The sequence below is a fragment of the Pseudopodoces humilis genome, chromosome 17, assembly GCF_049639895.1.
Source record: "Pseudopodoces humilis isolate 2021_Gansu_Grassland_sample_001 chromosome 17, ASM4963989v1, whole genome shotgun sequence".
Taxonomy (NCBI): Eukaryota; Metazoa; Chordata; class Aves; order Passeriformes; family Paridae; genus Pseudopodoces; species Pseudopodoces humilis.
The window spans coordinates 14,537,431-14,552,491 of NC_142216.1; the positions used below are offsets into that span (position 1 = coordinate 14,537,431).

Consider the following 15,061-nt stretch of genomic DNA (forward strand, 5'->3'; position numbering starts at 1 on the left):
AGCCAGACAAGGTGGGAGCTGAGATGCAGGGGCTGGCAGTGGGTTCCAGTAGCTGAGGAGTTGCAAAAGCATCATGATGAAAGTCTGCCAGGATGAAGTTCCAGGAGCTGTGCAATGCTGAGAGCTGGAGAGGGAAGGAGATGGCAGTGGGAGACAGCAACTCCTGAGGGAGTTTTGGCCCTCGAGTTGGCTTTTGGGGTAAGTCCAAAGGGTCCAAGAAGGGACCTGAGCTGTGGCCCAGAGCGCAGTCCCTTTGTTCGTGCTGTGCTCTGCAGAATCACATCAGGGCATCAGAAAAGTGCTGCAAACTGGATCCCAGTTTGCAGGTGAAATTTCTGTATTTTAGATCATTTACTTTCAAAAGACAGTAGTATTAACTAGGTGTGTTAGACCTCCATGGAGAAACAGGTTTGTAAATGAGTGCTAGAAAGGAACAGTTTTCCTCTGGGCTGTTACTTTAGAGGGAAACAAAGTAAGGACAAGCAAGGCAGAACAAGAAAATAAAAACAAGGCAACCTTTAGGCAAAGTAGAGAATGGGAAGAGGGGATTTGCTGCAACAGGAGTTGGGAGTGAAGAAGATACCACTGGTTAGGAAGTTACTACTCAAAACCCAGAGTGAAGTAAAAGATTAAATTGTTCAGGCTCAAAATCTCTTTTCGACAGAATAAAAATATAAAGTGGATTTTCCAGGGACAGAAGAGATTAAGAACTTTTAGCTTAAGCTTGTTGTCTGTAAATGGAGATAATGGGAGCTGCTGGGAATTTAGCCCACTTTAGTAAACATAACATGACTTTCAATGTTATTTTGGGGAAGAGTAAGGAGCTAAATCCTTTTCTAAGCTAGTATGGTTAAGATTAGACCAGTTCAAGTAAATCTGTGGTAAAGGTTAAAGTGATTTTCCTGTAGAAATATATATCAGAATTCCACGAGAGACTTGGCAGTCTGTGTTCCACATGATTACTAGTTAAAATCGAGAAATAAGATGTCGTGTGTTATCAAAATCAGAGGAGATGGTTATAAAAAACCAGGAGATGGATGCAGCATGGCAGTGTTAAACAGTTTGGATAAACAATGATTGCTAAACTGCACTGGAATATCCAGAGGATGGGATTATCAACTGAATTTGTTGTACTAAGCAGAAGATCAAACAAACAGTAAATCTTGCAAAGATTTTGTTTGGGTTTTTTTAACTCTAAACTACAAGCGCAGACTTGGTGCTTTAAGGTGACATGCTGCCTTCAATTCATTTTCCTTAATTCACATTTCAAACAACTTGGCTTGGTCTTTTGCACATCCAAGATATCCTCACCCAAGCTGGCTCCCACAAGAGCCTGTGTGGAAGCACAGGCTGGAAATGTACTAAAAATTGCTTTTGGCAGTTTTGTACTAACAATAAACCTTTCAGAAAGTACCGCTTTGTTTAGAGAAGGGAGTCTCCTACTTCTTCCTCCAAACATAAAATGATAGAAATTTAAAAGAATGGGTGTGGTTTGAAATGTGGCTTTGTCTTCACTCTGTTTCTATCTGGAGAGGAGACATGACAAGCACAAATCCAGGTTAGAAAAGCAGAGTTTTTAAGATGTAGTGTCCTCTGAAGTGGAGCCTTTCCAGGCTGGTGTTGATCTGGTGTGCAGCACTAGCTAAGCCGTGCTCAGAGGTGCTGAGCCGGCCTTGGCACGGAGCTGAGCCCCAGGGTGGTGCCACACGGTCCTGGCGTGCTCCTCTGTTCACGGCTGACATGGTGCAAGAGAAACACGCACTTTGGGATTCCCCTCCCCCAGGACACCGTATCTCGAGTTGAGAAAAGAGGAAGGAAGCTCCGAGAGGCAGCAAATCTCACAGAGCCCTCGCAGCTGCCTCCGCTCGTCCCAGGGCTGGGGAAGGACGGCGCTTCCGGGGCCTGTGTTTGTCAGTGCCAGCCCTGCATCCCCAAAATCCTGCATCCCCAAAATCCTGCAGCCCGAAAATCCTGCAGCCCTCGGGCCTGGGCATCCCTGGGAGCCTCACGGGTTCTCCTGGGATGGCAAGATGGCACAAGACAGAGAAGAGTGGCGTGGGTAAGTAGCTCAGGGAGCTGCCATTTGAGCGTTGTCTTCTGAGCAGGATGTGGGCAGGTGTTTTCTGTGGTGTGATGAGTTAACACCGTCTGCTTCACCAGCCTGGATTAATTGGAAGGATCAAATTTGTACAAAGTTTGGATCTTTCAAACAGAATGGCACGGAGTACAGTAGAGTCAGCTTTCCTGCTTTCACAGTAATGCAGCTTTTCCCACCTTGGTGTGTTAGAAGCAGACTGAATAAATAATGTGTTGTATAATGTGCAATGGCCAGAAGTTATGGGGAACAGATACAGGGAAAGGGGAATCCTACAGTTTCTTCTGCGAGATTGTCACTTGTGGTCTGTGTCACAGAAAAAAAATTGTATTTGAGTTGGTAAGTTGCACTTTTTGGAAGGAAAGTCATCTTAAAATGAATGATGCTAACTTGTATGAAGGACTGAATTGCTGTTTTAAAAAAGCCTTAAACAACTAGAAATCAAAGCTAAAGCACTTGAAAGATGCATGCTACTACTTAGTTACTAACCTTCTAAATGCTTCTAAAAGAGATTTTTAAGTAGGCTCTAGTTTTTTGTGATCTGCATTAAAAACCCAACTGCCTTCATGAAATAAAATGTAACATCTAGAAATTAATAAGAGGAAAACGTGTTGTTCAACGTCCATGTCCAGCAGTAGCAGAATTGCAAAATGGAAGGAGCCTGTTCTGGTGGCAGTTTACATTACAAAATAAAATGTGTCAATATTTTCTGTTTCCATTTTACAAATAGTAGAAAGCACCTAATTTTTGCACTTGTAGTAGCCTCTATAGTAGTTGAAAGGTACAACAAACCTCACACAATAAAAACCATCTTGTGAAATACAGTCTTTGAAAAACGAATGACAGCCCAGCAACGGTTTTCATGTCCAAAACAATGCAATTTACTCTAGAGTAGGTCACTGGGAAGGCCTGACACTGCAGACCTGCTGCTATTTCCTTTTCCCTCTGTTTTCTCCCCTGCTGCTCTCACTGTGAGCACAGAGTTTGGTGTAAAAAACAATCTGGGCATGCTGTGTCCTGCAGTGTGGTGATAGTGCTACCACTTAGTGGCCCCAAGTCCATTTCCTAGGTTAAAGTTTTTCTATTAAACACCTTATAAGGCTCTTTATTATATTTCTATGTAAAAATCACAATTGTAGTGGTGTCTGTGGTTTAGTGTGTCACAAAGCAAAACAACAATCAAACTGACTTCCTAACAATATTGGAATAGTGATATAAGTGGACATAGATATCCCTTATGGTAGGTTTTCTTCAGTAATAGCATTCTGTCTCTGTTTTTGCACAATTGCTTGGATTTCATTGAGTACAAATTCTACAAGCTTTAGCTTATACCCAGAAGTTCCTTCTCTTAGCCAAATTGTTGGCTCACAGTTTATTTTACTCTATCTTGGAAACCAAATGTATTCTTTCATTACATACATTGGTGAGAAAAATGGAGGACTCTTGCACCCAGAATAATTAAAACCATTAAACAAACCCAAACAAACATGTACCACCATCACTGGCAGGTCCTGTCCCATAAATTAAACAAATTTCTTAGAAATTGGCAGGAAAATAGTGTGATTAGCAAATTTAAAGTAAATTAAACTCATGGAATAGTGAGGCCTGAACAAGGATTATTGACAACTATGATCACAAACGAAGAGGTTTTTGAATTTACAGTCTGTTGTAAGCATGCCTCCTGTGTCTGAGGGAAATGAGAAAAATGGGAAAACTGAGTCTTCTGAGTCACAAATTCTGTGAAAGTTGATGAGCTTTTGGAATAATACATACTGGAAGCTTTTTGAGCATAGAGGGCTCAAAATGTCTTCTGTGTTCTTGCAAGTCTTTGGGTTTAAGTCTCTGATTACAAATCTCATGTTGAATTTTCAAGTCTCTTATTAAAGTGTGCCTGCTGCCTTCAGTTTCTGCTGATGAGCAGTTTCAGTTTGAGAATATTGGGCCCATCACACTTGGGATGAGCAGAGTACACTGCAGGGTGTATCTGGAAGACCACGCCATCCCTTGGTTATGGTAAATTGTAGCCTTTTGTGCCCACTTTTGTGTTTTACTTAAGTAAATGGAGCAGTCCAGGTAGCAGACAGATAGTTTTGTACTAGGAAAGTACAATCCTGATTTTACACATGAAAAGGCTGTTCTTAGTCTTGCAGCATTCCCAACATAAATTTGTGTTACTCCTATGGACAGGACAGGATGGAATAGTCATGGCAGGCTGGTGGCTTTGGGTTGCAGTTTCCTGATGGAAAGTCTGCTGTCTGCTCAGATTGGAGCAGAGTTACAAACCGGTGAAATATTATGTTGTCATTCTAAACTCAAGCATCAGATTTACTCCTGTTCTGCTGAATCTGAAAATGAATGTTTGTCCTTTTGAAGTAAAATTATGGGGAGGGGTGGGTGACTTCTTTGAAGGTGTAGAGAAGCACGTGCTCATCCCAAGTGCACAGGGCTGAGACTGGCTTGTCTGATTTCATCTGCTGAAATCCTCTGAAATTATTTTGCATCTCTGAAATCTGAATAGATTGAGATGTAAGAGAGCAGAGCTTTATTTAGGGCATGTTTCCTCCATGAAATGCACCCTCTGAACCCAATAAACTGTTCCAGCTCCTTGGGAAACAGCCAAAGCTGGGGAAACAATATTTTTATCCATGGTCCTTCATGAAAAGGAAAAATCACAGTTAAATACCCTGTTCTTCACAAAGAGTTTTAAGAAAAATGGCTGTGCTACAATTTTATATAAGAAGGCACAGAGTCAGAGACAATATTTTTATATGACTAGTTTGGTGTGTTAGAGCTTCCTGGTTCTGGTAATCCATCCTGGCTTTATTGTGTTTAAGAAGGAAATAAGTAGCTCAGGTCAGCCTAAACCTCCATCTGGCCCCAAGGTTAAGCAAGTGAGGAAATCTGCATTCAGTTGTTTTCTAAGGTAGCAGCTCATTACCTGAGAACTGCAGCTTTACCCTCTGGGCATGATTTGCAATAAATTTAATCAGCTTCTATCCCCCCCAGAGGTTTAGGACAAGTTTCTGACCTGTCCTAGAGCTGTGGCCATGCTGTGGTCATTAAGCCACACTTGCTCTGTGGAATTTTAGGGGAGATCCTTAACTTGGAGTATTGGAACACATTTTTTCAGGTTTCTTACCAAGAGTCAAGAAATCCTGTTAGGACTGTATATTTTCACCTGGGATTTATCTGTCTCCTTGCTGAATAATTTCACTCTCTTCTCTTAGGAAGAAAATGGTAACTGAACACAAAGAACTGATCTTTTGTGGGTGCTTGACTACTCATGAAAGTGGAGCTGCATTTTTAAAAAATAAAACAGGGTGGTTTGCTGAGCCTATTAATTAGCAATTGTTTGAATATGCAGAACACATCATGAGTTTCATTGCACCAAAATGATACCAAATTGTCCTTCCGTAGTGGTAAAGTGAAATTAGGAGCTGGTTCAGCAATACCTTAGGAATTTTGATTTTTTTTTTTTCAAATTCTGAACAAGAGTGGAAAAGTAGCCAAGGGAAACAACTTGAAACATGGATTGTTACAGAAAGGTGAGTCTCCAAAGGAAACAATGTAATGCTTGTATTTTTATAAAGAACAGGACGGGGACTGCATGTGAAGGAAGACAGGCAGCAAAGACACGTAAGATTATTGGGCTAATAAATTATTTCAGTGTTAAAGGTTGTAGGATTTTCCTTGCTTACCATTCCCACCTTGCAGTGGCTTACAGGCTAACCATGTGAATAGCAAGAATATGGGGCATTAGCACTGAGGAAATTTGGCTTCTTGAGGAAGGGGTTCTGTTACCTGCGACATTGTGACTCTTCTAGAATGTTTTTTGAGTGAAAACTCCCTAACAAGGTCTGTGGTATGAGGGATTTTTTTTTCTGCTGGCCATTTTCTAATGTGAGGAGAACATATAATTTAAATTATGGAAGGTTAACTGTTTTCTGTCTCCACAACCATCTATACAAGAATGTGCTCACATATTTATCTAGTGAGGAGAACGTGTGTATCAGACCCAACAGCTGCAATAGATGAGTAGCAGTTCAATGGAAACAGGGATTTTCTCCAGCCCTCCTTTTTTCCTTTGAGATGGACACTGGTGGAAGTCTTTGCTCAAGCTCTGGGTGTGTGGGTGACAGCAAAACCACACAGAAGCTGCTGAGGGTCACTGTCTTTGCAGCACGTTGTGTTTGACTGGGCAGGGAAGGATTCTGCGGGCTCTCCTCATGGACACGATGGGAATAGTTCCCACTTCCTCAGGTACAATTCAGAGCCCACCTGGGCTTGAGCAGGGTTCAGTTTGGAAGGCTGGCTCTGTCAGCAGTCTGACCTGGCCCTTTCCACTTGCTCTCTGAGGAATATCGATGTCGTGGTGTGTTGGCCTTCAGCTCCTCTTTGGAGGGAGCTGAGAATCTCAGGGGTTTACACTGGGCTCTTTGTTTGTTTGCTGAGTTATGTGTGTGCTATCAAATTACCACAGAGGTTGTGGGGAGCTCTAAAGAAATGGTTTTCCTTCTTTGCTCATTCAGGGGAAAACCTTCCATCTGTGTTGTCAGTAAAGTCCCTATTTAGGAGCACTGGTGTAAAATTGGAATTTCTGGGCATTCTCTGTGCCATCCTGGGGGAATCCTGCAGCATCTGTGTGCAGATCCACTGCTGCTAGGGACACCTCAGCCTGAGGCTGGGGAAGATATTTGCCATCCAAATATCTCCCTCTAATCTTAATGCCATGACTTCAGCATTCCTGAGGTCAGTAATTGCTGTTAGGATTTAGAGTGGTTGTTGGGGCCTTCAAGCAGGTCACTTCTGTGCCTGAAGGATGCTGACTCATTTTGTATTTATGGTTGGGATGCAGGATGCCAGGGAGAGGAGCAGTAGGAAAATTCTTCAGAGTGATTTGAAAGGGTTCTTATTTCTACCCACTGGAGAGTTTATTTTTTTTAAAAGTCAATAACCCATTGTGAGTATCCCACCAAAAATACTTGAATTCCACATGGGGTTTTCATGTACTATTTTTGAGGAGAATAATGAGTTAAACGTGTTTGTGCACACAACAACCCTGAGGATCTCAAAAGAGGGTGGAGGAAAGGGAGCCTTGCTTCTGGCTGGTGAACTCTGAGGTGACACAAGTACAGGAGGTCCCAGTTTGTAAGGGAAATGACATCACTTACAGCTGACAGCAAACATTACTGGATATAATAGTCAAATTTTTATTCACAGTTAACAGTTAAAGAAAAGCAGATGGGATTGTCAAGCTGTCTGGTGCTGTAGATAGGATCTCTGGATGTTGGTGTTGGGTTATTTGGTACATTTTTTGTGAGGTGGTTTATCATAAAATGCACAGACAGGTCTATAAAAAAAATTGTACAGTGATTTTTTTCAACTCATCCTACCAAACAATCCAAGTTCTACAGTAAAATAGCTCTTGTTAAGTTTCCACTTACTCATCTAGAAATATCTAAGCTGATACAGCCACTTCCTTTGCCAGTTTGCTACTGCACCTTTCAATACATTCAGGGCTGTTAATGAAGTTTTAAGAGAGCAAAACTGAAATGCAGTGTAAATATATGACTCAGTAATTTGCATTTATATTTTGAGACACCTACAACTAAGTAGAGCAGTGCATATTTTGAGATCTAAAGTATTTACTGGTCAACAGTAATCTTGATCTCCATGGACTTTTCTGGAAGTTAATATAAGAGATGGGAATGTACCCACATCTCCCACCTCCCAAACACTCCAGGGAAAGGTATCCTGAAATACCATAACAGCTCTGCAGGGTTGTTTGCCATCCTCCTCTTCTGGAAAAGAGACCAGTCAGAATAGAATTACATGTGTCCTATAGCACGTAAACTCAATTTTGTGTTGGGCTAAGGCAGTTCTGAGAAAGTGTTTTCAATGTTCTTTTGAGTAAAAGGCTGAATTGGAGCAGCAGAGCCTCACTTAAAAGTTATACATCTTATAGTCCCCCCCTTGTGTTGAATGATTCAAGCCTTGCTCTCTCCACTCAGGAGAAGAAGCTGCTGGAAACCTTTTTATGTCAACAAAAAAGAATTTATTCTTGGTCCAGTAAGCCTCTTTAATTGAAAATTCCTTCTAATTTCTGTTCCAGAAATATAAGAAGTAAAAAGAAGGCAAAAGAAACAAGAAACGTAATTTATGGAATACTTGTAAAGTGAAGAGGATGAATCTATTTTAGCTCTACACTCCTACTTCAGGCATTTTTCTGGAGGGCCATTTATTTTAAGACTTTAAGTAAAATAAGTCAAATGTTTAAATGAAATGTATTTTTATACATGTTGGACCAGCAAAGACATCCAAAATCCTTCAGGTTTGGTTGCTGTGTGTGGCTGGATGGGGACACTGCCAGGAGCAAAGGCAGAGCTCTGCTGACCAACACCTTTCCTGGACACCTGGGTCACCTGCAGCTGTTCCCACCTGCACAGTTTAATTGGGGTTTCAGCTGTTTGTATTTTAGTCAGCTCTCCTGTGTGATTGTAGCTTCAATAATCACTTCTGCTGTAATGTTCTTGTAGAAATTTGTAACCAAGCCTGTGAAGAAAAAAACTTGACAGAGGCACAGTTAGCGTAGGAGCCCACATCCTGTAGCCCTGGAACATAACTGGTGAAGAACTCGTTTTCTTGAATTCTCTCTCAAATGCTGGGTGTTTCTTAACCACATGCAGATAAGTTTCTGATTAGAACACTTTCAAAATCCCCTGCTCCTGTGTTCTTTTCAGAGTCATACAGACAATACAGAAAATGATGAAACTTCATTCTGTTTCCATGTGAAACACAGTTTCATGTTAAATTAAAGCATTTAAACTCAGGAAAAAAAATCAGTAAATTCAGTTTTCACAGGCACCTCTGTGACCTTTCATACCAGTATAGCCATAAATTTCTGTAAACTGTGTGCTTAAATCCTTTGGACCAGTAGACAAACAGTTCCCCAGCACTGTGACTGTGTATTTATCAAAGACCTGCATCTGAACAGGGCTCCTAAATCCTGTGCAGAGCAGTGCTGATTAATAGCTGGTGTCCCTGTGCCTCCTGAGTTTTCTGTGGGGTTCATTTGTTTGGTTTTTGCTTTCAGCACTGGCCCTTTTCACCACTTTTCCATTCTCAGGAGAAAAGAGATTATTTAATGCTGACAAATGAAGCTTCTTGATAGAATTATAGTTCTGTTTGTCTAGCCTAGTGTATTGATCTCAGTATCCAAACCTCAATAACCACGTGTGCTTTTTAGTTTCACTGTGATGTGAGGCTGTATTGAAAAATATTGTTTTTATCCTTTTATTTTCCAGCTATATACAATTTCAAAGGCACAGGGACACCACAACTATCTCTACAGATTGGTGATGTGGTCCATATCCTGGAGTCCTGTGAGGGTAAGTCACATTTTCCATTTCATTGTGAATAACATACTCCTTTCACCTCACAGCAGTTCCCTATATTACATCAGCAGCTTTCTAATGCCCTTATTTTTTGTGGTGGTGGTGTATTTTGAGGAAGAACCTAATCTTTTCTGAACAGCCAAAATTAGACATATTACAATACATGTGGTTTTTTGGGATGCCTTTACCAAATGAGGAAGTCATCAAGGTGAATGTTGAGTTTTTGAAGTTTGTGCTGGCTTGTGATATACCTCAGGGAAGTTACATTAAATTTGATTTAAGAGTTAAAGGAATCCACTTTCAGCCTCTAAACTAAATCTTTGTTACTAGGAGATATTGAGAACCCTCATCATCCTGTTGTACAATGAGGAAGCCCAGTTAAAGAAATCTGAGTGTCAGCATGATAGAAACAGTTCTGGAAGCCAACAACTTACTGAGCACATGAAGCAGAAAAATCCCAAGTCATGACTGATGGACAGTCAATACCTTCCCAATCCCATAGATTCTCTCTGTGTGACAGAGCTGCTGAGGCTCCCATTAGTACAAAGCAAGGAGAGTGGAGCTGTTATTGCTAACTCAGCAGTGAGGTATCTGCAAATGTCACTGTAAGAGCAATTTATTTTCGATTTGCAGTGATGCTCTTGACCAGGTCAAGAGTTTTTTAAAAAAATTGAAATTGCTTAAGACTTTGAAAAATATATTGTAAAACTATCTTCTTCAACCTACTTCTGTTGATAGAAGATGTGTTTTATTAACTGCAGTTATGTTAAAGAGAGAGGCCAATTGCTGCATTGCACAGTGGCAGGGCCAGCTCGGTGCTGGCACCCCTGGTGTGTTGTGGGCACAGGGCTGTAAAGACTTTAAAGCTGTTTGAACCCAGCCCATTCCACCACACAGAACTCTAGGTTGTTTTGTCTGGAAAGAACAAAGGACTTGGGGGAGGAGCACCTGAAAAACCATGTTTACAATGTACTGGAGCACAAAAACATAATTATTTATCTTCTGTTTGTAAGATTAATTCAATATCTTTAAGCATCAGTGAAAACATTGATGTCACTCAGCAGTCAACAGAGTTACAGTGATTCGTGTCCTCCCATCAAAAAAAATGTAATTATTTAGGCCTCCATTCTAAACATTTTGGCTAAGAACAAATCACACACACTCACAAACCAGGAACCTTCTCATCCCTGTATTGTGTGTTAGTTGCAGAAATAGCATTTCAGGCTTTGGGTTCCTGGGGTTCATTTGTTGTCAGCCCAGCCTAGTGAGTGGAGTGCTGATCTTATGGGGTTATTTTTTATGTAGAAGTCTTTTCTGAATCCCCTGCCCTTGATTTGCTCTGTCATGCCTTGCTTTATGAAATATGTTTGTCAATGAAGAAGTGGAATCCTTCTCATTGTGTGAGTGAAGTTCATCTTTTATGAGGTATCTTCAAAATTTGCTGCCAGCTGCAGCTGGTGAGTAACCAACAGTGACAGGATTCTTCCTGTGCTCCTTTTATGTCCTGTTTCGGTTGGTTTTGCATGCACAAAATTTATGCACAGAACATATATGTGCTGTCACAGCAAATAGGATGAAACCTGTTTTACAGACTTGGTTGTAAATTGAGACTATGTGCAAATAATTCAGTTTTAGCAGTAAGATGGAATTTTATTGTTGATAAAACATTTAAGAAAAAAATCCCACTGCAGAAAAACCTAAAAAAAAAAATTCTGTCCTGAGTCTCTCTTTGAGGTCAGCTACCATCCTCTGACTTTTAGCATCACCTTTCTGACTGTGCTGGTTGGCATTTGGAATTTATTTTTATTATTATATGCTTTGCTTCCATGGCTGCATTACCTGTGAGAGAAAGGGTGATAGCAAAGATATCATATCTGCTCATGAAATTACAATTAGGAAATGTATGCTTTTGGTCATAAATTCTGTCTATGGGATGAAAAATATCATATTCAACAGAGTTAAACATTGTTGCTGTGCAGGTGATTTTTCATGATGGGCTGTATGCACAGTGGATGTAGCCCTTGATCTTATTTAGTAAGGTTGAACTCTGCTTTTTATGTTTTTTGTAGTTTATTGAGACTTAACCATGGAATAGATGGAACAAAGCCTGAATTAATTTGTAACTTGTCACTGCTGCAGTTCTGCACCCCTGTCTTTCAGAGGGGCTTTCGAGTTACAATTGGAGCAGGAGCCCAATAATAGCCCTGAGTTTTCTTGACATTCCAATTTAAATTTATACCAAGAAGCTGCTTGTTATGGCTGAGTCCAAAAGCCATATTTTCTCATGGAACAAAAATGACTTAACCATATCACATTGAAGGAAATTGGATCTGTAACTACCATGTGCTTTACTGGACTAATACTGAGCCCAGCACACAGTAAGAGCTTCATTTGCTGTCCAGGACCGTGGGGGATCGTGGCTAACATAGATATTTAAGGGTGTGCACACATTACTTTGCAAAACAAATATCTTATTCTACCTTTAAATGTGAGCAGGGAGTATTAGATTCTGTGTACAATTATCTGTACTTACTGTGTAAGGCTTAAAAGCAGACAAAACAATCATATTTGATAATAAACAAGTAATGCTGGATATAATCCCTGCTACTCCCTTTAAGCTACGTGTGTTTGAAGTAACTATTAATTTTGACAAATACCATGATAGGTATTTTTTATGTGAAATAAACCCCACGACTTCATTGTGTGCTTTGTAATGTGTGGGGTTTTTTTGTCATACCAAGTGATCTTTCTTCCTTTCAGATTGGTACAAGGGTTACCTAGTGAGGTACAAAGGAGCAGAGGTAAGATCCCATTGTTCCTATGAGTCTGTTTTTAAGGACTCTGCCCATGAAATGGGGTTTTGGGTATCTCTGCCTAGATAGCCCTGATCTCTCTGTTCTGATCTCTCAAGTCACCTCTTTCCACTCTTTCATTTCAAGATGAATGAAATGATCAGTATTCATCCCAGACAAAGTTGGTAAATAGAAGTGAGGACTGGAGAAAGCAGATCAATGAAGAAGAAATGACTGTGCTTTCAGGTTAACAACTCTTGAAGCCACCACTTGGATTGAATTTTGAATCAATTTGCTGCCAGATGTGCTTGTTTCTGTACTTTTCCCAAGGATTCTTTAGGTTACAAACAATATAAACAACTTGTATGAGGCTTAAGTTCTTAAATATCTCTAATGTACAAAAATAATATTAATTTTTTAAAATATGATATTCTTAGATTTGAAAATGGAAAGCCACAGAGGAAAAGTTTTTACCCTGGGTATGATGACTCCTGAGTTAAGTAGCAAGAAAATTACTTCTTAGTTTCAACTGCACTTTTCTAGAAGAAAAGCATTTTTGTTTGTAACTTCTTGGTATAAGATTTTCTAGGGAGCAGCAATGTAAATGCATTAAAACACTGCACCTGTGTTTTCATTACTTTGACATTTCTTTTGACTGAAAATGTTATTAGCATTTATTCTACATAACATTTCTATTTTTATCAATTAAAATTTAGCCTAAAACTAAAAAGGGAAAATATTTACCAGAACTAACCATTTCCTTTTAACGAATTCTTAATTAATTCCTATTATTGCTAAAGGGCTTCAAGATCATCGTGCATAACATGCTTTAAGAAGTATTATTAATTTCATGTACTAAGATATCACTAAATTTACCATTACTGGGACCTTTTTTCTTTTACTTTGCTTCTTCATGGACTTCTTTGAACTTTAATCTTAATGAAAAAAAGTGGAAGTGATAAGACATGATTGTGTTTCGATTAAGATGAAATGCTTAGAAGAAAATGGTTATAAAAGCCACAATCTAATTCAGAGAAAGGCTTTGTAAAGTAGCACATTTGTTATTGAATTTTTGTGGTACTTGAAGTACCATATGTGAATTACTGAATAAAGGAGAATCCAGCAAGGATCTAATTAATTACCAGGGTGAAATTTGCCAGTTCAGGGGAGGATTGTCAGGACAGAATGATTGTCAAACATTCCTTTAGGATGACTTGAGACATTTCAGCTTTTGTAGAGCAAGGACATTAGAACTTTTTTTTCATTTGTTTTCCAGAGAGGTCAGTTAAAATAGACATGAGATGATGCACAGACCCAATGTTTCTTTACTGAATTTAAACTGTATTTTATTAAATTTTATTTAACTGAACTGTTTTCTGGGGTGGAAAATGGGGTTTCTTAGGAAGAAAGATGCCTATGCAGTCTACATTTGAAGAGATATGACAAACTTCTATTATTTATCTGTCAAATAAAAATGCATCCATCTGGATGAAAAACTAACCAGGAGTTAGTTTGGGCATTACAGTTTATGCTCACGGTCATGGTTGTCACCTAAATGTTTTTGGAGAATAAGTGTGGATTTATAATTTTCTTCTCATTCATCAGGGAATATTTCCTAAATCCTTCATCCACATCAAGGAAGCTGCTGCTGAAAAGAAAAGGTATTGAATTTATCTGTTTTATTACATTATTGAGCTTGTCTGCTAAAGAATGAGTTTTAAGGCATTTGTGTACCTCACCCACGGTAAGTATAATATGCACCCTTGAAATGCAGACACTCTTTGTGATCTTTCCTAGACATACAGAAAATGTTATACCTGCTGAGATTCCCTTAGTCCAAGAAGTTACCACTACTCTGTGGGAATGGGGAAACATCTGGAAGCAGCTCTATGTGGTAGGATATTTTACATGCTGTTTCTTACCTGTTAGTCCTATTTATGCACACTTGGGTCTTGTCCAAATTAGTGCCTCTTCCTACATTCAGGGCAGGGTCTGAGTGGATTTAAGAAATTGCTTTCTCACTACTAAGATTTTCTTCAGTGGCTTTAAATGTTTAGTGACTTTAAATCTGGTCCAGCCATCAGCCTTGGTGATCTTGGTGATCTCTTCCAATGTGGATGAATCTGTGGTTCTGTAAAGGCAAAGCTGACATTGCTGAGGAGTGGTGTAACTTCTCGCCTATTGTTTCAACCTTGAGTATCCTGTGCATGATAAGTTCTTCATAATTTTGATTTGTAGCATAGAAAAGTTTCCAGATAGGAGTATAAAAGATAATTGGGATGTTTTTGAAAAAGATTCATGGTGCTCTTGGATTGCTAGAACAGAAGTTGTTCAAGAGTTACTGGGAGCAAGTAGCTATTAACAACTGGCAATTTCAAGAATTGTGCTGACTATTCCAGGATCCCAGCCACTGGATTTTTCTTTATCTCTGCTGGGACAAAGGGATCTTGAATGTGCTGTAGTTTTCTGAATCATGTCACTTTTTAGTCTTTTTGATTAAGCCAGCAATGAAAACCCTTCTTTATTTTCAGTGAATGACATCAGAACTGCTTTAGTCACTTCAGTGTATTCCCTCATTTTTCTCTTAAATGTGTTAATGCCACAATCAAGTGTTATTGTTCCCATCAGTATCTCATACTGAAGTTAATAGTTGTTGTAAGTTTTCTCTTGAGAATTTGTTAAAGAATTTTAAAACAACACAATTAAATGAAAAAAAAATAACACAATTCCCTATCCTGATACAAAATTTGATGTTATTTCATTATGATCATGTGGGATAT

At 39.4% G+C, this 15,061-nt stretch overlaps 1 protein-coding gene across 1 annotated transcript in view; it reads left to right on the forward strand.

Annotated features, from left to right (window-relative positions):
- The first annotated feature begins 1,854 nt into the window (after window positions 1-1,854).
- Window positions 1,855-15,061, forward strand: part of DOCK2 (dedicator of cytokinesis 2) — a 154,952-nt gene continuing 141,745 nt past the window's right edge. The window contains exons 1-5 of the mRNA XM_005523460.3: window positions 1,855-2,059; window positions 9,400-9,483; window positions 12,250-12,290; window positions 13,887-13,942; window positions 14,079-14,175. Coding sequence (XP_005523517.1) covers window positions 2,023-2,059; window positions 9,400-9,483; window positions 12,250-12,290; window positions 13,887-13,942; window positions 14,079-14,175 — 315 coding nt within the window. The 5' untranslated portion in view covers window positions 1,855-2,022. The remainder of the gene's footprint in view (window positions 2,060-9,399; window positions 9,484-12,249; window positions 12,291-13,886; window positions 13,943-14,078; window positions 14,176-15,061) is intronic.